Source organism: Cygnus olor, chromosome Z (genome assembly GCF_009769625.2).
Source record: "Cygnus olor isolate bCygOlo1 chromosome Z, bCygOlo1.pri.v2, whole genome shotgun sequence".
NCBI classification, from domain to species: domain Eukaryota; kingdom Metazoa; phylum Chordata; class Aves; order Anseriformes; family Anatidae; genus Cygnus; species Cygnus olor.
In genome coordinates, this window is record NC_049198.1 from 9,050,708 (window position 1) to 9,076,153 (window position 25,446).

At 44.2% G+C, this 25,446-nt stretch overlaps 1 protein-coding gene across 10 annotated transcripts in view; it reads left to right on the forward strand.

The window, feature by feature from the left end:
- The first annotated feature begins 1,630 nt into the window (after positions 1 to 1,630).
- The window catches only part of LOC121061343 (ubiquitin-associated protein 1-like), a 33,064-nt gene continuing 9,248 nt past the window's right edge, over positions 1,631 to 25,446 (forward strand). Inside the window, exons 1-6 of one of the 10 annotated variants that reach the window (XM_040540041.1) lie at positions 3,074 to 3,192; positions 5,510 to 5,619; positions 7,001 to 7,134; positions 18,724 to 18,764; positions 21,816 to 21,940; positions 24,294 to 25,223. In XM_040540041.1, the coding sequence (XP_040395975.1) occupies positions 18,731 to 18,764; positions 21,816 to 21,940; positions 24,294 to 25,223 (1,089 nt within the window). In that variant the 5' untranslated portion in view covers positions 3,074 to 3,192; positions 5,510 to 5,619; positions 7,001 to 7,134; positions 18,724 to 18,730. Of the gene's footprint in view, positions 1,691 to 3,073; positions 3,193 to 4,065; positions 5,620 to 6,005; positions 6,062 to 7,000; positions 7,135 to 12,880; positions 12,898 to 13,920; positions 14,084 to 18,723; positions 18,765 to 21,815; positions 21,941 to 24,293; positions 25,224 to 25,446 lie in introns of those variants that run through there. The other 9 variants (XM_040540037.1, XM_040540036.1, XM_040540038.1 and 6 more) reach the window with 9 other exon arrangements.

The window sequence follows — 25,446 nt, forward strand, 5'->3', positions numbered from 1 at the left end:
TCTGCATCCATCTGTTCAAGACTAGAGCTCAAGACAAAGTACACGTGCATCAAAAGCGAAGATGGCCAGATATTTACAATCTCATATATATTTGTCCTTTGGGATCCTATAAATAAAGATAGCTATTGCACTTTATCCAACAACCCAGTGTCTTTGTGTGGGTGTGTGGGTGTTTTTCTTCACTTTTGGCTTTTGATTCTATTACAAGACTAAGCTGGAGGACATTGTTTTTGTTTCTCTTCTAAGAAATGGAAAGAACAATCTGCTTTCTGGTATAGATTAAGTACATCTTTGAAGTTCTGATAAATCTAACAAAAATACTAAATAGACATTTTTATTTTGCGTGGAATGGATATGCTATAAAACAGGAATGGATATGCTATAATACAAATGTGTTAATTTAAGCATAGGTGAGGCACAGGCTAACTTTTCTTTATTTTTGAGCAACTGTGACTTGCTGAGCAATACCTAGAGGGCAGGGACATGAATCTTTTTGGCAGGCCATGCCCGTGCTGCTGGTGTGACACAAAAGGCAGCCTTTATACCCTAGTCCTGAGGGTAAGAGTGGAGTAGGTTGACCCCACTGTGCTGGAGGAATGCAGGAAGGGTACTCTGGTAGCTTGAACAGCAGAATACATGGAGTTGATTTCAGATCCACATGCATCCCTTTGGAATTAGCCTGCAAGAGCATTACCTGTGACTGTAACACGCACAATTTATACTCAAGTCCCTTCTGTGGGAAAATCACAGAATCACAGGATGGTTTGGATTGGAAGGGACCTTAAAGACCATCTAGTTCCAACCCCCCTGCCATGGGCAGGGACACCTCCCACCAGCCCAGGCTGCCCAGGGCCCCATCCAGTCTGGTCTTGACCACCTCCAGGGATGGGGCATCCCCAGCCTCTCCGGGCAGCCTGTGCCAGGGCCTTGACACCCTCTGTGTGAAGCATTTTAGAGGGCGGGGAGGCACAGGAACAGCTCACAAGCATCGAGCGCGCCCTCTGCATTCTCCTCCACGTCCATCGTGAGCTGGAGGGGCTCAGATCTGCCATCAGCTCAGCTTTGCACAACTCTGTCCCACGACCCACTTCGTGAGACCCTTTTAATTAATTAGCAGGCGGCTTAGCTGATCCCACCGGCGGTCCCTGACTACAGAGCCTCGGGGACGAGGCGCTTGGAGGTGCCCTGTGCTGTCACCAAACTTCCTCGTTTCAGGGCAACCAAGGGGCAGAGGGAGCTATTTGCGTTTACTGCTTCCTTTATTAGAACCGAGGTGGATGTACTTTTTATTATCTCCGCTTTTTGCCGTGCCTCCACCGAGAACACCCAGCCCCGCCCCGCTCCTCGGCGCCCCCCTCAGGAGGTCCCATCCCCCCCCCCCCCCCTCCCCCCCGCCGCCATTTCACCACCACCCTCCCTCCTCCCTCCCCGCCCGCTGACGTCACCGGCGAGCTCCAGCCGATTGGGCGGCCGGGTGTGTGTGTGTGTGTGTGTGTGTGCGGGGGGGGGGGGGGGGGTCGGTGACCGTGCGGCGTGACGTCAGCGCGTCGCCGGGGCGGCGAGGAGGAGGCGGGCAGGCGGACAAGATGGCGGCGCCCGGCGGCGGGGCTGGCGGCGGCGGCGGGGCGCGGCTGGCCTAGGGGCCGGGGGCGGCGGGGAGCGGCCGCGGGCGCCGGCTGTGGGCCGCGAGGTAACGGGGAAGGCTGGGGGCGGGGGGGGGGAACGGCGGGGATCCGGCGCCGTTATGGGCCGGGGGGGGGGTTTGGGCCGGCGGCCCCGCTGTGATTCAGCAGCCGAGGGGAGGCCGCGGGGGGCTCGCGGGGGCCTGTGATGGAGGGAGGGCAGCGGGGCGGCGAGGCGCTGCGTGTGCTCGGCCCCAGGGGAGTTGGCCGCCTCGGAAGCTCCCAGATCCCGGCGAACTGGAGCAATCTTCCTTCCTCCAGTGCCCAAATCCTCGCCGGGGAGCCCCCAGGTTCTGTTTTGGGGGGTTGGAGGTCGGGTGCGTGGCTTCCTCTTCCCTATCCCCCTCCTGATTTTGTATTTCCAATGTATTATCTCGAGTCGTTATGTGCTGAGGAGCCAAAGTCGTCTTCACTCCATGGGTGGTAGCCCTCCGCATCTCTTTATGCTTATCGCTTATATCTAGCTCTTTTCTACTTAACTATTCTCCTTTCGAATTTGGAAGAGGATCGTATCTTCTGCATCTGAGATACAGACCTGCCATGGGTGTGTATCTTGGTGTAAGAATACTTTACTTTTGTAGTTTCTAACTTCTCGTGCCTTCTGTTCTGTTAGGTCGCTGCCCTCTAGGAGTAAAACATTTAACTCTACTATGCAAATATTTAATATAATTCGAGGGCTGTCTTTCTGATTTTTGATTAGCCCCAAATCTGCCATGTTAAGGGGAAGTTAGGATTTTTTTAAAAAGAAGTAAAAGAAATTATAATGGGTGGAAATGAGTCATCGCTTCATCAAGCGTTTTTATTCTTTGTATTATTTAAAAAATCAAGACAGGATTAAAAAAAATTGAAGTTTTACAGAATTCTTATGATTACTGTCTCATTAGAGCAGAGCTACGTAGGTGGACTCTGGCTCTTGGATGTACAGCTACTTAGCTGTTGTCCGGGACTCAGTAAAAATGTATTAATGTCAGGTATAAGTACTTTGAGGTGGATATTCCTAAATGACAAGTATTGTCAAGTTACAGAACAGCTCAGTTGTGATTAGTGATGTAACTTTGTGCTAACGACAGAAAGCATCAGCACCTTGGAAGCTGTTAAGTGGTCGGGAGGCTTTTGTGGGAGTTTACTGGGGAGGAATCTTGCCCCAACTTGTGATGAAGGGCGTTAAGGAAAAAGAAGAAGAGGCGGTTCTGCAGTCAGCCAGACCTCTTCCTCTCCTTCCTTCCCTGGTCATCCTTGGATTGTGGGACTTTCTGTCCCGGTGCTGGCACTCCTGCAGCAGCTTGCTTCCTAGGGCTGACCCTGCAGATCTGGCATCTCTGAGTTGCAACAACGTTTTTTTTCAGGGGAGGGAAACATTTTTGGCTGTGTCCTTTCTTTTCTCCCTACAGAACAGAGCTACTTGCATAGTGCTGCCACAGGGAAGGGAACAGGGCTGAGAAGGTATGTGTGGTAGCTGCTCAGTAGAGCTGGGCTGATGTATGCCAGGCCTTATGCAGTACGGCTTTAGGTGAGTATCTGTGCTCTGCAGAACCGTGGTGGTGCTGCTGCCTAATGACTTCAGTTTTCTGTACACGGGGGGTGTAACTTGCAAGTGACGGTGGTACTTTAGGTCACCGTTGCAATCGGTTGACTTAAACCTTTTAGGCAAAATTTTAATGTTCAGGATGGGGGAAAGAAAACATGTAATCTTTCAACTTTGTTTTTGCTGGCTCATGGTTTTGGTCTCAAACAAAACTGAAAGTGATTGCATCTTTCTCCTGTAATCTGCTGGATCTGGCCTGCAAGCTTGGTACGCTTTTTTCCTGTGAGTGTACTGTGGAAGGAATCTGGAAAGAAGTTGCTTCTACTAAGAGCAAAGGCTCAAGATAAGTCACATGAAAGCTGAAATGAAATTACCTGGACTTTGAAGCGAAAACAAAGAAACCTTAGGTATAAGGTATATGAATGATTAAGGAGTAAATATTAGTTTCTCTTTAATGAATTGAACTTCAATTTTCAGAATATTTTAGAGAGTATATTGCTCAGCTGATTAGCTGGGAGATTAATTTTTTTTAGTTTATGCTGATGGCTAGCAAAAATCTTAATCCTTAAAAATTATCAAAAACGTGCAGAATTGCTCCATCTCCTTTGTTCAGGTGGTGCCTTGTGGTACTGCTTATCCTAGAGACAAAAACTTCTAATTAGGAGAACAGGAGTTAGGTTTCTGGACCAATCCGGCAGACCATCTTATCTAATGCTGTCACAGTGGCAGCCAGAACTGTTTTTGCTGGTGGCACAAGTGCTGTAATGCCACAGCAGGCATCACCTTACTCGTACTCCAGGTTTTCGTTCTATAAGCTTATGGTGTTGTGTTGCTCCCACAAACTTTAGGGATTGATAATTCAAGTCATTAAATATTCTTGAAAATATCCAGTCACTATATCGTAAGTGTTTGTCACCACCTTGTTCCTGTTTTTTGAATGTTGTGATAAACTGATGTGTGAGAAATTTAGTTGTACTTATTAGACAGGAGCTTCTGTCCAGCCTTTTCTGGCATTATGTTTCTAACATAATCAGTGTTAGTCTCTTCTGCCATAAATTCCAGGGCTGAAGCTACGGAATCTTTCCCTAAAGGATCTTTACCGAAAGGCATTACTGTCTATTTAAAATTGATCGCTGTAACGCAAATCAATGGTGGTGTGAAGGAGGTCTAGTGGAGCTGTAACGGAAAAATTCTGGAAGATGTTTCTGAAAACTGTTGATTAGAGGAAAAGGGTTGTTTAGAGATTATAAACATTCTTCTTTGAAAAAGTAGATCTGCTAAGTTGAGCTATGCTTCCTGCATTGTCTGCTTGCTCTGATAACAAGGAAGGCATTGCTAATGATCTTGTAGCATGTACCACTCTGTGATCAATCACTGGGATTGCAGCTGGTCGATACAAGCCTGAGCTCATGGTTTTTGTGTTAACTGCCTAGGTGGGTAATCCTGTCTGGTATGCTAGTGCCTTGCTTAGTGCGTAACCTTCTGACTTGGGTTGAATAAGCTCAGTTTCTGTGTCCCTAATGACCTTTTGCAGCCAGTGTGGTCTTGATTGAGGTCTTCTAAAAGAATCTGAGCAATGCTGTTTTTCACTCTTAATCTCTTAAATGATCAGAGTTATTCCAAATCTTTCAAAAATCAAAACGAGCAAAGCATTCTCTTAAATGTTAAGAAATATTCTTTCCTGTACTTGAGAATTTTGAAAGAACAGCTGCTACGTCCAGACTTAGTTGTGTTTTGTATTCAAAAGGCTAAAAGTTCTTTCCAGCTTCCTTTGAGCTTGCAGTGTGCTTACTTGAAACCCTGAAGTGTATCAGAGGGGGAACAGCATATCATTGCTCCGACTTAGGTTTCAATCTTCTCTAGAAGGGAAAGAAGGTAGGTTCAAACTGCCACGTTGCTTGAGCAACATCACAGTTTCTATCTAACCAGCAGAGTTCAAATGGAAGTTCTTAGCCTGTAATTCTCTCAGCTGCATTTTGTCAGAAATACTGACACAGGTGTAACATTTCACCTGGGCAAATCATAGAGCAGGAGTCTTATTCAAGAAGCAGTCCATTCTTCAGCTGGAAGATGGTCTTATGTGTACATACTTAAGCTACTCTTAAGGATTACTTAGGCTACTTAGCCAATGGTGGTTGATATTATGGAAACTAGTAACAGAGTAAATGATTCAGCTGGTCGTGAGATCCCAGTTAGTCTGGTCTGTGTTGCTGGAGGTCAATGTTCATCACGGCTATCTACTAGGTCATGTGAAAGAGTTGACTTAAGTCCTTTCCTGATGTTTGTATTTGTGCTTGTACAGTTTGACATCTCTAGGGTAGCTGCAGATGAAGTCATGACTGATGAGATTTATTCCCTGAGCTTTGGAGGTTGGATTTCTAAGAGTCTGTTGCCGGTTGTGCTGTGTGAAGTGTAAGTGCTGTGCTTAATCTAGACATCGAGATGTGCTTTTATGTTGGATTTGATTTGCTTCATCAGCTCTGGGCTCTAAAATAAAATGAGGTTCTTAGTTTGTAAATGCTCTGTGAAGTAGTTAAGGGATATGTATTTCCTTATCTAATACAGCAAAGGTATCCTGGGTTCCACCCTAGTGACTAATACTGTCATGTGGTGTCCTTGCACCGTAACCTATAATACTTCGAAGTAGAAATATAGGCGGTACTTGTAGGGGAAGGTATTTATATATGTAAAATCACTTAATTATCTGGAATAAAACTTCATGGTGAAAAAGGATAGAAAAGCCTTATGCTGTAACACAGTCTGAGAAAAGCATGTGTTCTTAATCTCATAATTATTAGGTCACCACAAGTAGTTTGCTGCCGGTCTGACTTCTTTAAAAGAAAAAACAAGAAAGGTATTGACTTTCATTTTGCTTACTGTGTTCAAAATAGTGTATTTTTTTTAAAATGTGATTTTCAGAAAGTACCTTAAGGTCCTTATGAGGAAGGGAGTTGATGTACCCCAAGTTGAGTTGGAGTTTTATGAACAAAAATGGTTGGAAAAGTAATTCAAAATCACTCCACACTTTGGGAGGAGTCATGAGCCATAAATATTGTGGGGAGCAGATTTCTGTATTTATTATATGTTTATGAAATCAGTGAGTTCCTAATAAACCAAGAGTAGTTATTAATCAAGCTGTAGTTCTGTCAGCGGCCATGGACTGTCAGGGCTCTATACCTGCAATTACTTTTGCAACTAAGCACTTAAATATTTGAAGTGTCATTTTCTAGATAATCCTCAAGATAATATCCTGACGAATAATTTTAAGAAAGTGTTTGGGGAAGAAAATTCTGTATCAAGTTTTAATCAGCCAATATTCGTGTTGCCATTTTGATAGGAGTAATTATCAGACTTTGGAGTGAGGGGAGATGCATTTCAGGATTCCTACAACGGATAGAGAGTCTCATGCTACAGCAAAACTAGCAAAAACGTCTGGCTCAGAAGCGCTAGGAGATGGTGGGATGCAAAATGCAGTTACTTTACGCCAGTGAATGGTCTGTAAAAGAGCAGCTGCTAGATGCTAGTTGGTGTCTTGACAGAGGGCAGCTCTTAGTATCTGCAGTTAGAGGCTTTTTTCTTGTCTATAGAAGGGAGTTTAATGGATAATGTCTGTAACTTACCTGGAGTTCTTTGGATAGCTGGTAAAAAGCCCATAAATGCCCATAATATATTTCCAGACTGTTGAATGCCTGGGCTTATTGATGTGCATTTTTTGCAAAGCAAGTACAAATAGTAATGGTAAAAAGCTTGTTGCTTTTAAATAATGCTGTTCTATTTCTCTTTATGTGCAAAGGAAAAGCTAATAAATTCAAGTGAGGACATAAAAGCGATGCTCAGTGTTCCATAATCTTTTCAAACTGATGGTCTTCAATTGGAAAAGCCTTAACTGCAGCTTAAAGAACCCACAAGTATATGATGAGATACAAGGTAAATGAAGACAAATGTGAAGAAGCTGACGGTGTCACAAGCAGCTGTGTGGTCTAAGCTGCTTTTGGAGCTGGGGATGGACTCCAGAAATGTGCCTTTGGGTGACGCAGCGGCTGTGACGCATCTACTTGTGTGACGTGCTAACACCATCCTTTTCATACCTGAACGTGCACATTGCACTTGCAAGAAGTGTAAGGAGGTATTCTTTGGGTCTTATGGTATTGGACTGAGGAAGAAATTCTGTTTCTGCCTACTCCCTCAAGGAAACAAACGCTTGAAATAGGCAGTATTTAGTGCAGGGACTTGGCTGTACTCTGTGTAAACTGACTCCGCCTAGTAATGGAAAGGTCTTCTCTCTTCTCCTGCAAGCTGGGACAGAGCTTGTCTGTCTGTTTTATTACAAGCCTTGTTCAAGGCACATTTCTCCTGTAATTTGCCGTTACTGCGGGAATGTGAGCATGATGCTTCTGTTCTGTCATTAGGCAGCACTGGATGTATCTTCTAAAGCTGTGTTGAATCAGACAAGGGTTAGAGAAGAGGCTGGGGCTGATTCTCAGGTGATGGGAGGATATCTAACATCCCAGTAGAGGAACAGTCAACACAGTCTTTTCACTTTTTTTTACAGGAAATCTTGCTGCTTTGTAATGGTAACGATGGTCCAAAGAGATAGATCTGTGTGTCCCATATTGTTGCTGGTCTGTTAGACCTTTGGAGGAGAAAAGCTGAGGGCACTGCTGTTGGATGGTCATGTGGCAGTCTCATCCAGCAACCTACTCCAATCTAGTTATGTAGAAGTGAGGCTAGATTGCTGGAGCTGACTCAGATCTGTCAAAATGTCCTGAGGAAATGGAGTTAATGCATCTCCAAAGACTCCTTTTGCATGTAAAATGAGCTGTTTCTGTTTAGTTGTTCCTTGCTTTAAGTGTTTCAGGGGTTGTGCTCATTAGCAATGCTTCTGAAGAAACGTCTAATAGATTGGAAAAAAAGTTTATACCACTGAGCAAGACTGGAGATGGTGTGTAACCAAACTGCAGACTTAAATGAGTTGGAAATAGCAAGCAACTTAAAAATAAAGTTTGGAGTAAATGCAGTTTAATGATATCAATCCAGAAGAATATCCTTAAGGCTTTTGTAGTAAGGTGGAAAACTGAGTAGGAGAGATTTGATACAGAAAATTGTCGATCAGAGATATTGGACCAAACCAGAGAGAATGCAGTGAGATTCTCGGGATAGCTGTGGATTTGGGAATCAGGAAATACAAGTTCTGCTCTGGCTGTGTTGCTGGCTGAGCTGGATGACTGTGGGCATACAGTTTCGTCTTTGTGCCTTGTTCCTCACACCTGCAAAACTGGGATGGATTTTGCTCTGTGGTAAGTGCCTTGAAAACTGTTTTTGAAGTGTCATGCAAGAACTAAGCTGTGCTGGTGGTTTAGGGGAATTTTGGCAAAATGGATTTTTGCTCAGGATAAAAGTTGTGAATGAGAACTGTTTGTAAAAATGTGTTTAGCTGGTGGTGGTGTGAATGCCCCAGAGCCCTTCAGGCTTCGCCTGAAAGCAGAGTATTTCTCGGGTTATGGGTTCCTCTCCATTTCTCATTCCAGCTGAGCATGAAATTCTTGTTTGGGTCTTCATGTGTTCTTGTCACTGGGAGGCTTGTAATTGCACATTTCTCACTTCCAGTACATTATGGGCTTCTGGATTTTGCTTTGCATATTTATGACTGAAGGATGATTGTGTGTTTGCAGTGAGGTGTGGGTTTCCAGCCCATCGTAAGTGTTAAACTCATCTGTTCAAGTGTAGGGCTGCAGTGCTGAGAGGGCAAATTGAATTATTGTCTTAGAGGGAAAGCAGACCTTTCCAGGTTGGTTTTTAAGTGAAGAAATGTAAATCTTGCCTTAACTCCAGTTGTTTCTGTATTAGATGAGTGTCATGTGGATACAGGTTATTTTATGTTGCTTAGGGATAACGCTGGGTACTTTTTACTGAATGTAGCAGGTAAATTTTCTGCAGCAGAGAGGGAGGGATTACATCTGTGGTATGGAAAGTCTTTCTGAAGCAGCGTGTGAAGGTGAGTTCAGCGACTGGAGCATCACTGAAAAATGTCTCGGGGGTTTAGGTAGTTGCTCTGCTTTTTCTCAGAGAGTGAGGGCTGCTTGCATGTGTGTGTCTTAGCTGTGAGCAAGCTCAGCTGTGGCAGTCGCATACATAGAGGGAACCTTGTTTAACAGATGTACTCACTCTTTGCCTCTTGCTCGTGGCTTCCTTTCCTGAGCTCTGTAGTCCATTGTTGGACTACAGGCTAAGCCTTATTGCCATTTAAACAGCCCTAAATAGAGTGGCCTTTGCTGTTTGGGAACTCCAAATCAGGAGACTGCAAGGAAGAAGATTCTGTTTCAGGACTGGAGCGCGATGCCTTCAGGGAGCTTAGGCCAATGAAGTTTCCTAATACACAGCAAGCAGCCCTTTGACTTGCCATATTCTATTTTTGTGATTAAATTGACCACTGTCGCTGAGGGCAAGCTCAGTTTGACTCTGTAAAGCTAGATTTCTACTTCTCTATGCTAGACAAGCTTGCGAAAGACAACTTCCTGTGGTCTGTTCCCAGTTAATTCAGTTCCAGAAGTGTGGGCACCACCACTTTGCTGAGCCTGTTCTGGTGTCTGCTGCTGTTTTCATATGCCAAGAGTATGTATTTTTGATACCAGCCGATAATGCTCCCGTCCCTGTGGGTTTTTAAAGAGCAAGACTGAATGTTCACTATGAATTTCAGTCTTCCCTGAAGCTAAAAAGTCTTTTCAAGAAACAATTAAGGTGTAAGTGCTCACTTTAAAATTATTTCCTGTTCGGTATGCTCAGTTATGCACCTATTCCATTTTTAATTGAAACTAGTGGAACTTCTTTAAAAGATAACTTCTGGGAGCAGAACTTAATTCAGTGTTGACTACTGATGATATTTCTATTCTGGACCATTTTTTAAACTGTCATTCAGCCCTGTTTGGACACAAAGGATATGAATATGGATATGAAGACGGGTACCTATGAGCTAACTGAGAGATGAAGCTGTGCCACTGACATGCTGATGTGTGTGGAAGAAGTGACGAAAAGCCAAAAAAGTCAAGTCACTGTGTAAAGAATGTCACACCTGTAGAATTGAAGATGGAGTTCACACTTCTCTCGTAAGCTTAGCTTGCTGGTGTCTTGTTAGCACTAATGAGGTGTGTTTTGAAAATCAGGCAGGTTTGGGATGATGTCAGTTCTGTGCAGTCACTTGGCAGAAAAGTGTTCTGGTAAGCACGCTCTGCCAGGTAACCTGCGACAAGCTCTTAGGTGCTTGAGTAAGGGGAAACTTTCAGAACTTCTGCTCTTGTGCATTGCCAAGTGCACATTTGGTGAAAGAAAAACTTGTGTCCCAGTGGTGAGTACAAGTGTTTCTTCAAAAACAGACAGTGCAGATCTTGGTGGCATCTTAAAACGCTGGCTTCTAAATTATAGGGAATTTGTGTCCTCAGGACATGGCTCTTCTAGCTGAGAGAAGTGAGGTGTGTTAGTGGAAGAGAGGGATGTCAGGTGGCTGGGAATGTTCAGCAGTGTTGAACGTGAGAGAGGTCCTATAGGGAATGGGAGAAGGCTTCTGGTGGCCTGATGTGTGTTGAAACTCCTCGGGCTGAAGGTGCAGTCAGGATTTGAAGCAGTGGCTCCACACTGAGTTTGAAGTTTTAGCCCACATGCTACAGGCCAGGCAGAGTCATTTGTAGGTGGAATGGTTCATTTAAGACTGCTTTTTGTCAGTGCCATACTGAGTTTTGTTGGGAAGATGCTAAGTATATGGTATGGGTGGGTAGTGCATGTGACTTGAGTTACAGATTTTAATCCTTACGCTCTCTAGTAGCCTAACACCGTTCCCGTTATTCTTGTACAGCACAATATGCATGTATTTTGGCTCAGTTTGAATATAAGAAACGGCAACTGCTGTTTGACCTGCTAGCAGATTGCACGTTTTGGCTTTAAAACTTTTGTCCAACTTGATTTCTTGCTGGATTTTTTTGTCCACTCTCAGTAACTCCATAAGAATTTTTCCCCAAATTAACCAGGACCATAACCAGCAATAAATTAAAGTTCAGAAGAAAAATGGTTTAACAAGGAGAAGGTAACAGTTACATAGCTTTATTTGAAAAAGATTTTTAAGTAGTCATTTAATTGCTGTAGTGGTAAAAATGTCTTACATTCTAGTTAATGTTAAAAAAAGAGTAATTCGTGTTCTGCTAAAAGAACACAAATTACTTCTGCAATGAAATATTGAATTCTTGTGTCAGTTCTGAGAGTAGGTTTTGTATTTGTATTGTCCACAACATTGAACTTTTTTTTAGATTATATAAGACCAACTACTTTTCTATCTCTCTCGATCAAAGAACATAAAGCTTGAAACTGCACTTTTTTGATTAAAAAGGGACTTCTGTTTAATGACAAAAGCTGTTATTCTCTGTGTTGTTGGCAGCATGTTGGCAATGTTTGTCTAGCTCTCTTCATTCATAACTGGGAAGAGTCTGCAGTATTAATAATACTCAAGTACTTCATAGTTGGCTTGTTGCATATTGAAATCTCATTGCAACAAGGACAGCAGCATTTTAATTAGCTTAAGCTGCTCTGGGTTCCAGACGTGCATTTTAAACATGCAGGGCGCTCCAGATTTTTTTTCCATGCACCTTTACCAAAAGAACAGATGTGGGGCATTTTGGTGAAGCTGGTAGCTTGCTTTCTAGTTACTCTTCTTAACTTAGCAAATATTTCAATATAAGCAGTCTTTCTTCTCGAGTAAGTTAGCATCAAAAGTTAATATCCATACTTAAAAATGCTGTCCAAAACTTGAGATATATCATAGAATCCCCAACTGGTTTGGGTTGGAAGGGACCTCAAAGCTCACCCAGTCCCACCCCCCTGCCATGGGCAGGGACCCCTCCCACCAGCCCAGGCTGCCCAAAGCCCCATCCAGCCTGGCCTTGGGCACTGCCAGGGATGGGGCAGCCACAGCTTCTCTGGGCAGCCTGAGCCAGGGCCTCGCCACCCTCTGAGGGAAGAATTTCCTCCTAATCTAATCTAAATCTCCCCTCTCTTAGTTTCAAGCCATTCCCCCTTGTCCTATCACTGCACCCCCTGACACAGAGTCCCTCCCCAGCTCTTCTGCAGCCCCCTTTAGGCACTGGCAGGCCGCTGTGAGGTCTCCCTGGAGCCTTCTCTCCTCCGGGCTGAACACCCCCAGCTCCCTCAGCCTGTTCCCACAGCAGAGGTGCTCCAGCCCTCAGAATTCTTGTGGCCTCCTCTGGACTTGTTCTAATATGTCCATATCCACCTTGTGCTGGGGGCCCCAGAGCTGGGTGCAGGGCTCCAGGTGGGGTCCCACGAGAGCAGAGCAGAGGGGGACAATCCTCTCCCTGCCCTGCTGCCCACGCTGTGTTGCTGCAGCCCAGGACACGGCTGGCTTGCTGGGCTGCCAGTGCACATCTGCAAATGTTAGTCTTGTTTCTGTTGTGTCTTGAGGAGGGGAGGATGGCCCTTCTCTTTCTAGTTTACTGCCTTTTTCCTGGTGATATCGCAGCCTCTCCAGATTAGTGAGGCTGACCTTCTAAAGAACCAACAGTAACAAAAATAACCCCTTTTTCTATGCTTTACTATTTAGATGATCGTCAAGTCAGAAGTAGGAGCTACACTCGAGTTCCCATCTGCTCTTGGCCTGGATGGAACCTGAACTGTCCCCTTACTGCTCGGGTTGGTAGTCAGGCCCGCCTGTTGTTTGCAAACGGCTTTCTCATGTGGCAGGCTCTTTGGGAAAGAGTCCATTTTAAAAAGGTCACCTGTTTGTTTGCGTAGTTAAATATGAACTTAGAATTGGTGCGTTTCCCATATGCTTCTTTGGCAAGACGCTCTGGCCAAAGGAAAAGCTTGTACAGATCTGCTTTCACCGCAGGGCTGTACATAAGGCATTTTTAGTCTTCTTATGCTCTTGCTAATGAAACCGGCTGTTGTAGAGGCTTGTGGGGTTTACAAGCCTCAACTTGGCTGGAAACTTGTGTGGCCGATAAGCAATTCAGTGGTGGGAAAAACTAGTGCATCAGTGTACTGCATCTCCTCAGCCGTTGTAGGGTTTTCTCTTGTTTCTGGGTGAAATTTAGGGCAGATTGCTATATGGCCAAGTAAGATCAGGATGTTAACAGAGGAGTAGGACTGTCTGTTATCAGGTAAGAGCATTAAATCCTTAACCAGTTCAAACAGTATGCGCTTCTATTGAGTGCAGTGTGTTTAATGAGCAAAGTGGGACACTCCATGAGGAGAGTCACGTAACTACAGCTGTCTGACATTAATGCAACAAATCCATATGGGGCAACAAATGGGAGCTGCAGCATGTGGAAATCACACAATTGTCTTCCGCTTTAACTTCCCGTTGATTGATTGCATGCTGAAGCAGAAGGTCTAATTGCATGCTCTGTCACACTAAACAAGTGCACAGCTTGAAGAATCAATTTCTTCTAATGTCTGTCCCTGCTAGGAAGATATCGTTCCACAGCTGTATGTGGAGCCCCTTAATGGATGTTATTGCCATCGCTAAAGAGCGATGTCTGGTAATTCAGTGATGCGATGTGCGGATAGCCCTGCTCCTCGGGGCATCTTTTCTGCCTGTCCTTCCCATTTATGGGAAATGTGTTCTGAAAGCCCTGCCCTATTGGCTCCCGTCCCTCTGCCCCTCAATCACTGCACTGAAAATAGCAAACAAAATTAATTTGATGTTATGGGCTGTCTTTCAAAATGTAGATCTCTCTTCAGAGTGCTTGGTTGTTGAAATGTGGGGTGTGTACACAGCATGGCTGTCTCATCCCTGCCTCCCTACACCTCCTACTGCGGTCATTGCAATCCCTGCTCTGCCTTTCATTAGCTGCGGGACGGCCACTTGTATCCAGTAAGTCATTAGCTTTGTTTTAAATCATGGCCATTGAAAATCAAACACCGGGATGGAGTTTGCGTTTGCTTCAAGGAGGGTCTGGTTTGTGCTCAGTGATTTTAAAATAGAATAAGAACTGTAATGTACCTTATCGCCTGGCTTCAAGTAGCACTTGAAGGAATTACTGTTGATATGCTTCAGAGTTTCTTTCCATTAAGACTAGTAAAAGTGATGCTTTTTTTTTTTAACTGTAGGGGATGTGGTTATGATATGTCAAATCCAGTTTTACAGTGAATTTATCCAAAGAGCTGTCACTAGCAGCTTGATGCCCTTATACTTCATAAAAAGGGAGCACTTCTCTGCAGCCTGCTGGGCTCGTGGTTTGCAGAGCTGTTAGAGGGGCAAAGCAAAAACACTTGCTGTGGATTTGGGGTGATGTCATCTCTTTGGAGACTGCAGTGCCTGAAAACTGGACCTGTTGTGTGCTGTGCTGAACAGCAGGTCAGTTTTTACTCTAAAACTCAGATCTTGTTCTGTCCTGGCAACAGGCACAGCCTCTGTGTGTATGTGCTGTGGACGGCTATATAGAGAGTCCTGACATTGGTTGTAGCCTTTCCCTTGTGCTGAAATTAGTAGGTGCAGTATAACTTTTAAAATGTTGTCTAAAACTGGCGTCTTATGTAACATCAATATTCCAGTCACTTTAATCAAACTTTTTGCTTTCTCAGTGTAAAATCACTGCTGAGCTCATCAATGTGATCTATGCAGAATAAAAGTGATCTTTTTGATCTTTATCTTTTTATAGTTTCTCTTCAAAACCTGAAGATGTCCTGATTGTTTGTGGTCAGATATGGTAAATGGTAGCGGGTGGATTGGCTTAACCTGGGTAATATCAATACCTCAGAGACTGGTTGTGAAGATGGTTCAGGTGCATGTAACTTCAGAGGCTGAGCTTGTGTTTATTGGCTCTTAATACAGGGTCTGGGTCTGAAGTGATGAGTGGAGCCTCTTGGTATCATCACCTCCAAATGTTCCAGGGCCAGTTGTGCCTTTTCTTTCATCTTGTTCTTCAAAGCATCTCAGTGCTGTCCCTTCAACCCTATTCAGCTTGGCACCATCTCTTTGTGCTGGTTGCTTCTGTCATCAGTTTTGGCTTGGCACTTCTTTGCTTCTGCATCTTCCTGTTTTCTCTGCTATTTCCCCTTCTGTCCCTCAGTCTCTGGACTCTACTACACTGTGTCTCTCTGGCTGCAAGGCTTTAAGACTGTTGTCTCAGGGTAATTAAGTAAAAGGTGGGCTTTTACTCTCCTCCCTGTATGTTCATACTAGGCTGCTGATGTTAAAATTACTTACAACTTTCAGGCACTCCTAGCCCTAATGCCCTTTCCAAAGGGTTAGCCAGAACCAAGAATTAGGGGACAGGGCTAAGGAGGTCTGTGATTATAGAAGAAAGCTTGGAGGTGGCTGTAAGAAGACCTAGAAATATGGAACCAACTTGTTTCTCTAGTCCGGGAAGGGTGCTGAAAAACTCTATGTAGAGTAGGCTTTCTGTCAGTTTAAAATGCACAGTGAAGCATCAAACCATAAATGCCCTTTAGCATCTTGTTCTGGTGTCTGGAGATCCAAGGGCTTCAGGCACCCATTAGCTGGTTTGGAGGATGGCTTTAGGAGCAAACCCTTCAAATCTCCAAAAGAGCAGCCCCAAAGGTGAGCAAGCCCTTACTGTCCACTGTAACAGCTTTGACCCAGCCTGAATGGCCTATCAAATCTAATTACTCAGAAGACACTGGTTTAATTAACCCCCTTTAGAAAGGAGGTGACGAAATGTGGCTGGCAGCCTGTGCCAGCATTCCTGCCTGCAGTGCTCCACAAGTCTGTTCGCTGACGGTGCGGGCTCGGGGAATGGCCTCTCGCTAAGTATTCGCTCATGGTGCATTAGGAAGAGCTAGTGAGATTTAAACTGGAATGCTACTTGAATCTAAAGTGTGACTGTATCTCTGTGAATAGTGCAGTTTTATGATAGCTTGCTGTTAATGTGCCTTAGCTAGTTCTATAGCTCAAAGATAAGGTGTTGCATGTGGCAGAAGAATTGTTTTTCCTGCTGCACTTTGAAGCTAATGCCAGGTGCTTGGTCTCCTCTAGGATTTTACTACAGGATTGCCGACAAAAGAAGGATACTTAGTGCTTATGTGGGTATTTTTGCGTACAGGGCATGTGCAAGGCTTTATGTGGCCCCAGCCTGATATGACTGTGAAACTCCCTGAATGCTAGAGCTGTGCATCTTTGGTTCTGTGGGACTTGTACACGTTGCTGTTCATGTCCCTGGAGTGAACTGATAACATCGCGCTAACCTGGTGTTCAGTTAGCTAAGATCAGTGTGTGGGGAACTTAGTATGTTCTTGCAGCAGCCTTCTGGAGAGGGGATATCAATTTTCACTTTAAAAATGATCCCTTTGGATTTTCCTTTCATTGTTCCTTATATTCGTACATTCTGGAGTGAGTTGCTTCTGATAAAAGAGGCAGGCAGCGTAAACTGTACTACCTTTGGGTAACTGAGTGAGGAAGCTACTTCCTCTCTGCATCACAAGTTTTAAACTCCTTTGTAAAGGAGCACTTGGCTTTCAGTCTGAGGTAGTAGCTAGAAGAAAGCAGAGTTGGGAGGAATGCAAGGAAGTGCTTAGAGACCTGTCCCCAGTTCGCTGCGGATGACGGCTGGACGCAGCACATGCTCGCAGTACGTGAAGACTGTGTGACTTCACAGGTGGCCTGGGTGTCTCAGTAGCAGCAGGTAAAGTTGACATCTTAATTGCTACTCCCACAGAGATCTGATGGAGCAGCAGCTTGCCTGACCCTGTGATCCGGGCCTGAAAGGTGCAGGTGGTTTCATGCTCTGTAGTCTGATCCCCTCTGCGGTGCTGTGACCAGTAAAACCCTTTCAGCTCCAGTAGTTCACGTACAACTGTACTGGCTGGTCTTGTGGCTTTGCCCTTGGCCTTCTCAAATGCCCTTTGAGAGGCAAACTCAACGCTGTTTCATCTCCTTCCCTCTTTGAAGGCTCCATGTGTTGTTTCTGTCCAAGAAGCAGCTGTCGGCTGGTGCCAAAGCCAGCTCGTTGGCCAAGAGGAGTGCTGTGGGGCGTAAGGACAATACTGAGAGAGAGGGTGAGATGTGCAGCAAGGAACCTGACAAATGCCAAGCAGAGCGGTGTGCAGCTGGAGCTGCCCAGCATGACTCACTTCCCCACAGCCTAGCGTCTGCTTGCTTTGCTTCAGGAAGTTGGGCTGCATCCGGGTAAATCTTGCAGCTTTGTCTGTGTTAATTCCCAGTAGCCACTGGTGTTGATTGAGCTATTGACTGCGATGTAATGTTGAAAGGGACCTTTGCCTAGAAAAAGGTAGTTTCCAAAAGTACTTGAAACCGTCTCTTCCTGATCCCCAACACGTCAGCTGCTGCCAGGAGGGACAGTGAAGCTGTCTGTGTGGTCCTAGGCTCTGGAGACCCTTCCTTGAAGGTAACATTTGCAGCTGGAATCTGTAACAGAAACACTGAGGCTGAAGAATGAGACCTCATTTGGGGAGTGATGGGTTTGGAAGTTAGATCTGCTCCAAATTGTGATTTGAGCACTGACTGCTGCAGGTGGGGGTGTAGCAGATAATTTCATGGGTTTGAAGATTGCCTGTTGGGCAGGGCAGTCTACCAGCTGGAGGGCTCCAGAAACAAAGGGCAACTCTGAGGCTTTGTTATGCATAATGTCAAAGGGGGGCTTACAGATGGAGTTATTGAGGGAAATGTGCTGTGGTGTTTTAAGGAAGATCTTATGATGCTCTTGTATCTGCTTTAGCTGCTAGACAAGGTTACTGAACATGCCACAAGCATCCTGGAGTGGGGTTTCAGCTGACTGCTCAACAAATATTCTGTAGCTTGCTCTAGTTTCAAAACAGCTCTCTTCTCAGGATAACCCTGAGAAGGCCCTCTGTGTTAAAAGCTGCCTGAATAATTGTGTTTAACATCTTAGCCATGTAGGATTTGCACTAACTCCTCAAATTAAAAAAAAAAAAAAAGTTGATGATTGAATTCTGTGGTTGCTGGATGAAGACTCTGGTTAGCATTGTTTCCTTGTGCATATCCGAAATCTTGAGGTCTTCCTACCAGTTACTGTGTACCAGCATTGTGTATTGTTATCTGTGTACTACCCAGCATGTCTAGACAAGTGCCATGCTGGCTGTGCATACCCAATATCATAGTATCCCTTTTTAGAGCAACGGGGATTAAACTGAAGAGGATCAGTGTGGTATTTCCAGTAGGAAGGGCTATTAATGCCAGGGGAGGCAGGATGTGCTCGGTGGGGCTGGGAAGGAGCAGTCTCAGAGTGCTGTGATCTACAACCTGGTCTTTCTAATCAGCCTGGCTGCTTCTTGGCTATTTGTGGTTTTATTTTCTTGGCCACTTGGATTGTCAGACCCTGAGCAAAGTTATTTATTCACTCCATCAATTCTTGGTGCTATAAAATCCATTTTGCTGTCTGTCTTTGGAATGGGATAAACATAGCAAATGTCAGCAGCGTGTCCCATACGACAGAGATAAGACTGTGGAACCACATAGGCTTATGCAATGCTATATGTATTAAGTTGCTAAATGTATTTTAAAATGTTTTTCAGGTTCTAAATGGCTTCTAAGAAGTTGGGATCCGACTCTCATGGTAAGTGGAATTTGGTATCCTTGTCCTTTCAATAGGATGAATCTTACTGTTGCTGCTGAGTAATGTCCCGGCCGTCGAGACTAGTCTGTTCAGCCCCTGACTGGCTTTTTTGTTAGGAACAAAGTGCCTTGGCTTCCTTCTTGCATAGTTGCTTGCTGACGTTGTGCTCATTCTCTAGTTAAACTGAAGTTTAGCCTTTGACTATTCTCCCATCATCCCTGCCCCTCACTCATGGCAGGATAATACCTCCCCAGCAACCCCCTTCAAAATCAAAGCTGAATTGCAGTTTTGGTGCTTATGTGATGCTTGCTGAAGCAGATGCTAGACCTGCAGCCTTTTCTTATGAAGGTCAGGTGAGAAGCTGGATTGCAAGTCAAGCTTTTAATATATCGTTGGGTTGCTTTTTGCTCAGCAATGAATTTATTCCTAAATTGGACTTACCTGGCTTAGTAGCTAACAGGCGAGTGATCTCTTACCTCTAAGATGTGTAATGTCATGCAGATGACTGGTGTCATAAGAATTATGTGCAGCAATGCGTGTTCCATTTAGAAAATGGGGTATAAATGTGAGAGGACTCATTTCCTTGAAGCTCTTTTTTTTGTGTGTAATGTAGATTCTTAAAATGAGTTACCAATTAAAGCTATGATGGGTGGTTCAAATGAAATTTCTAAAAATCAGCATATTAAATAACAGAAAACCTTTAATTGCTTTGCTTAAACATGGTACCATTGAAACAATGGGTTGGCTGTTAGTTTGTATATGTTGGTGTTGCTTTTTGTATTGTATTTACTGTTAGAAGACAATGAGTCTTCATCTATTTGACTATTCAGGCAGTAAGTTCATGCATTTAAAAAAAGTGAAGGATTCTTTAGTTTCTGTGTCAGTTCTTAAGTTTTCATAGAGTAGTACTGCTGTGTTTGGGCTGAATGCTATGACCATCCATGTTTCGCTTCAGAAACACTTTTTTTCTTTTAACTGTCCTAAAACAGTTGATGTCTCTTAACACATGCTTGGTGTTTTTGTAGCAGGATTGTATTTGAGATGCGGTTATAGCAGTGTATTAGAAAATTATCATACTGGGAAGAAACAAGAAGGTTTTTATTCCTTAGTCTAGATGCTGAGGTTAAACTGACAGCCATCAGTTCAGCTCATCTAGTCTGGGTGTGCTTAGTTTTTTACTGTCCCAAAACGAGGAATGTTGCTCTGTAAATACCACAGTGTGTGCTCTATGGCTAGTGTGTATTTCAGGCAAACAAGAAGGCTGTGGAAGGGGAGGTGTCTGCCACTTACTGTGTCAGTAGGTCTAATAAGACAAGTGTTTGTGTACTGAGCAATTTAGGCTGTGAGACTGGTGCAAAGAGGTAATCGTGCTTGGCTTGCATGCTTGGATCATCCCAGTTAGAGCAGGACTTGTAGCAGCGGGACTAACTGGGGCATGGCAGCAGCAGCAGTCAAGCTGGACTCTGAGCATTTAGGCGATAAGGCCGTCTCTGACCTGGCCATGATATAAGTGTAAGCACAAAGGCTGCCACAGTTGCTACTTCTGCATAAGCACACGCTGTTGTGTCCAAGTTCTCACACTGCCAGCTCAAATACTGTTTGGATGTCATGGTGTTGGTGGACAGCGAGGTGCAGTTTGGATGCTGTGCTTTGTACTGCTTCTTAGTAAGGACTAGTGAAAATACTATTATATTCTGCCTGGAGCGCTCTTTTGTTTTGTTAGTATGGGTGCCATGTAGGTTGTTCAGCCTGAGGGTGTCGGGGCTAGAGGAAATGCCCTCTGTGTCGCAACAGGGCTCTGGGACCAGCCAACACAGTGCATAGTATGAGAGCTCAACTGATGACAGCACATAAACATTTGACTCCAAATTAACAGGATATTCCTGTTTTCAAAAGCTGGTTGTTCTCTTGAAGCTTGTGGCTGCGTTGTTGTAGATGAGTCAACAGTGAAGGAGCACAAATAGTACTTAAACTGTCATCCAAGTATGAAAATGGGTCACATAAAAATGGCAAGTCACAGCTCACTGAGCAAGAGGTTAGTCACCAAGCATCTCACATTGCCACTAATGTCTTGTCGGATCCGTAGCATTCGGAGCAAAGTTACAAATGATTACTAGACAAACACTTGAAATTGCTGTTATACACAGTCAAAAACCTTGCCTGTAATTCCAAAAGCTTAGACCAGTTCTTCTAGATACTACAACTTACGTTATGGATTTTCTCACACTTCTTCAGAGCAGCTCATGGAAAACAAACCTTTAGTCTGGCTTCTCAGTGGAGCTTGAGTTGTTGGTGGTTCTGCCTAGTGAGTTTGCAGGGTGCCTGAAGAGCTTTTGTCCTAAACCACTTTATAAATGCTACACGTAAATGATAAATGTAAAGCACAAATGGAGGACCATGAGGAGTCTGTGGCCTCTAACTGGAGTGATCACAAACAAGTAAGACTGGATCTGGTTAGATTGCCATGTTTAAAAAGTCAGAATTGCTATACTGAATGTTCTTGAGCTATTTCACTGTTTTGGTTAAAGCAGATCTGGGCTTTGGGCTACTTTGTCCTTGTGACCATTTCTATCCAAATGTTACTTTCCACTTGTATGCCAAAACTGTTCTTTTTTGTTGTTGCTATTCCTTAGTTTCTGTAGAGCTGGATCATTTTAAAACTTGTTTTGTATATGATAAACCAATGGCTTCTTCTATAGAGGCATAACAGAACACAACATTCAGGAGAGCTTCAGATTCTGGTTGTGTAGGCATGGTGTTGTCAAGAGGGAAGCTAAGATGCTGGGATTTTAACTTCAATATCTGTTCAGCTATTGGAGCGTTGTAAAATGTAGTTATGGACTAGAATATTCTTTTTAAAAGAACAAAACTGAAGCAATGAAGTCCGGGCATATTCAATGTGTTTCTTATCTCACAACTTCCTTTGTATTGGGTCACATTGTGTGGCTGGGGCAGCAGAGAAAGGGTAGCTGCCAAATACAGAAACATGAGACTTAACTGAATGCATCAAATTTGTAAGGTTTTTGATACAACTTCTTCTTTTGATCTTAGGGCCTTTCAGTTATCTTGATGACGTCCCGTTTAAGATAGGAGACAAATTTAAAACCCCTGCGAAGGTTGGATTACCCATTGGTTTCTGCCTGCCTGATTCTTCTCAGCTTGTCAGAGAAGCCCAGGTAAGGACGGTTTGTGCACTTCTGCTCAACGTGTGATGCTGTGAACTATATTTTTCTTCAGGTGTTAGTCTTCGGTGTGCTATATTGTTACTTCATAGTCTGCTAGAATGTAGAGGAAGATGATAAATACTGTAAGCCATGCAGAAAGTTTCTACTTACCACCCTAAAAAGCCTGATGGCATTTATTTTCATGTATCTACTCCAAAAAAAAGTGTTTTTGTTTAACAGTTAAAGATTCAAAGACTACCCTGACATTGCTGATCTAAAATCGTATTTTTAAGGATGGTAAGAACTGAAACACCCATGCTATGGCGTACCCTCAAACAGGGTTCTACAAGTATGACCGTATTCTGTGTATTATCACGCTAATGGGGTGAAGAAATAAATTTCTAGTTCTTACTTTCTGTGTGGTACTGAGTGGGAGATCATCTTCGCTACGTGGCTGGAGAAGTTGCTGCTTGGTATGGATTGCTTCCGGGTCTCTGAAGCACATGGCTCTTGCTGTAAACTTTTGGTAGCACAAAATCAATCACTTTAGCATAAATCCAGTCTCCAAATGCAGGTTGTGATACAGGAGATACAATTGAACTATATTTTTCTCATTTGAATCTGCGATTCTCCTTGGGCTGCCCAGTTTGTTGATTTCAGCATCAGCTGTGACAGATTGCTATGGACAGGTCTGCTTTTTTCTGCCCTGCAACCTACCTGCTGCAGAGCTGAATAACCGAATTTCCTGACATCATGACTTGTTGTTATAACAGTTAAGTGGTTGCCTGACTGACCGTCCCAGTACACGCACTTCCACCTAGTTAAGCTTGAGTAGGAGTGCTGCAGGAGGCTCTAATGTCCTTTGGCAGGTCTCGCTGTGTTATGTGTCTGTTTTCCAGCCAAGCTGGGGTTCAAATACAGTACGCCTGGTTGGATTGCAATGCCTTGAATAATATGATGTGATCATGTAGGCTATGCCTTGCACGGTACTCTTTGGCTTTTTTACAGCTCTGGTGGGAGCTATTCAAAATAGTAAAAGTGCATGGAGGCTAAACTGACCAAAGCCATGTACTTATTTCATATGTATAAACACGTGGTTTTGTGTGTATGCAACTATGATAGGTCTGCTCAGATGGCAAAGTTTGGAACAGATAGTGCCCAGCATTTCTGCTGGTGAGTTGTGTTTCAAAATCACCTCGTTGATAAATTGTATATCCCATCTCTTAGAGACTTAGAGCTAAGGGAAGGGAAAGCTACTTCATATAGAGTTGAGATGGGTCTCGAGGTTCTCTCTGGAGCCTGCTATGGGATGGATAGCACAGTGTGAGTCCCACAAAAGCCCAGCAGAGGTGTAGCAAACCTTCCTGGCTTGTTGCTCTTTAGAGGTAGGATGTCTTATTAGCTGTTTGGTTATGTGACATCATCCTGGCAAGCAGGCTGTAATTCTTGTGAGTCACAGGTAGGTTACACCCTGGACTTGGCTTTGTAGGCTGTATTCTCTGAATGTTTTGTCATGGTATGGAGGGCACTAAGGGCGTTTGGTCCTTGTAAGATACTAAAGCTTGACATGTATTTATCGTGTTCAGAATTTTGTCCTCTCAGTCAAGCCACCACAGTGGCCTGTGTGCTGTTAGTGAGTAGCTTATGTAAATGTCTTGTGTGCTAACCCAACCCTGAAGGAGCTGATGTCAAATGAGAAAAGCTTGTGGGTTCCAGTCATGCCAGTAACAGTGGCAAAATCTGCTACTACAGGAAGTTGTTGTCAGAGTAGCCAGCACATCCCCTTTGCCTGGAGAGCCATTAGCACAGGTATGAGAATGCTGATACCTCTCCAGTCAGTGGGTCTAAAACTAGTGTCAGGTCCCTTAGGAATCTTTTAGGAGGAACTAGTAAATACCTTATTGCTCTTTGGATGCAAAAATTACTCTGCTGTAGTCTTGAATCCTAGTTTAGTGGTGCCGGATCTGGGTGCGACTGTCCATCATGCGTGACATCGCTGTCACTGACACTTCAGGCTTCCACTGACTGCATCTATTTTCTTGTTGGAAGAGGGGGAGAGAGTTGTAAAACCGATCTTGTGATCATCAGTAGCTCTAAACAAAACTAAATGTAGGATGGACACAAAATACGAGATTCTGGTCCAGACTATAGCCAGATTTTGCTGCTAGAGGTAAAACGAAGCTGGTGTCTCCTACTTCTGCCTTTCTGCAGGTTACAGGAGATGCTGTGGAAAAAAATTCTGTCCATGATGATTCATGTAGTTCTTGCTCTGTGTTACTCGTGTTACTCATGCTGTAAAGTAGTAGCTGTGATTCTTATAACTTGTCTTTATTTTTTCCCTCTTTCCCTCTCTATCTCCGGTCAGTATGACTTCTCCCTGGAAAAGAAAACAATCGAGTGGGCTGAAGACATCAAAAAAATTCAAGCTGCCCAGAGAGAAGCTGAACGCAAGGCAGAAGAAGCAATAGCAAACTCAAAAGCAGCCCCAGAGGACAGCAACAGAATGGGGTTCTCAGAGGGACCTTGCCCTGAGGCCATGCCTCCTCCTATCAACCCCATCCTTGCTAGTCTGCAGCACAATAACATTCTTACTCCCACGCCAGCCGACAGCAGTGCTGTGAAGCAGAAAGTTCTTAGTCCACCTCGCCCCAAAGCAGACTTCAACCCAGCTGATTTTGAATGTGAAGACGACCCATTTGACAAACTGGAATTAAAAACTATCGATGATAAGGAGGAGTTAAAAAACATTCTGGAAATCCACGTGGGTACTACTGGGCCTGTTGTTGCCCAGCTGTTAGACAGCAGTTTGCCCAAGGGAGGATCTGAGTCTGTGCTGCAAGATCAGGAGGTTCTGGCATCCATAGAAAGGGCCACGTTGGACTTCAAGCCCCTTCACAAACCCAATGGCTTTATCACTTTGCCGCAGTTGGGAAACTGTGAAAAGATGTCCTTGTCTTCCAAAGTGTCCCTGTCCCCCATCACTTCAGTGAGCAATATCAAATCCCTATCCTTTCCTAAACTCGACAACGATGAGAGTGATCAAAAATCATCAAAGCTCATGAGCACTTTTCACAGCACTACCTGTCTCCGCAACGGCACTTTCCTCAGCTCTTTGCAGGCCTGTGCTCAGACTAAAGCTAGCGAACTGAACGGACACCATGTGGTTGGTCTGTCTGCTTTAAACGAGGACAGTGGCATGGAGACATCAACGTTATCCTCTTCGACCAGGCTGCCTTCCCTGGCTGTGTCAACTGTTTGTACGGAAGAAGAGTCGTCTCAAAGCACAGTGACCACGGTAAACATGCGGTGGATTAAAACTGGGTTTGTGGGGGAGATGTGGAGGTGTGGAGGCAAATGTTGATTCTAAAATGTCCCGTGGCTTTGTTTTCTTAGCTTCATTTGATGTGTGGTGTGTGGATAGGACAGATCATGTACAGTAATTCTCTTATGTGGCAAAATCATCAGCCCAACAGGTCTTCATGCTGACAGTTGTGAACCTTAGACTGCTACTCACAGGC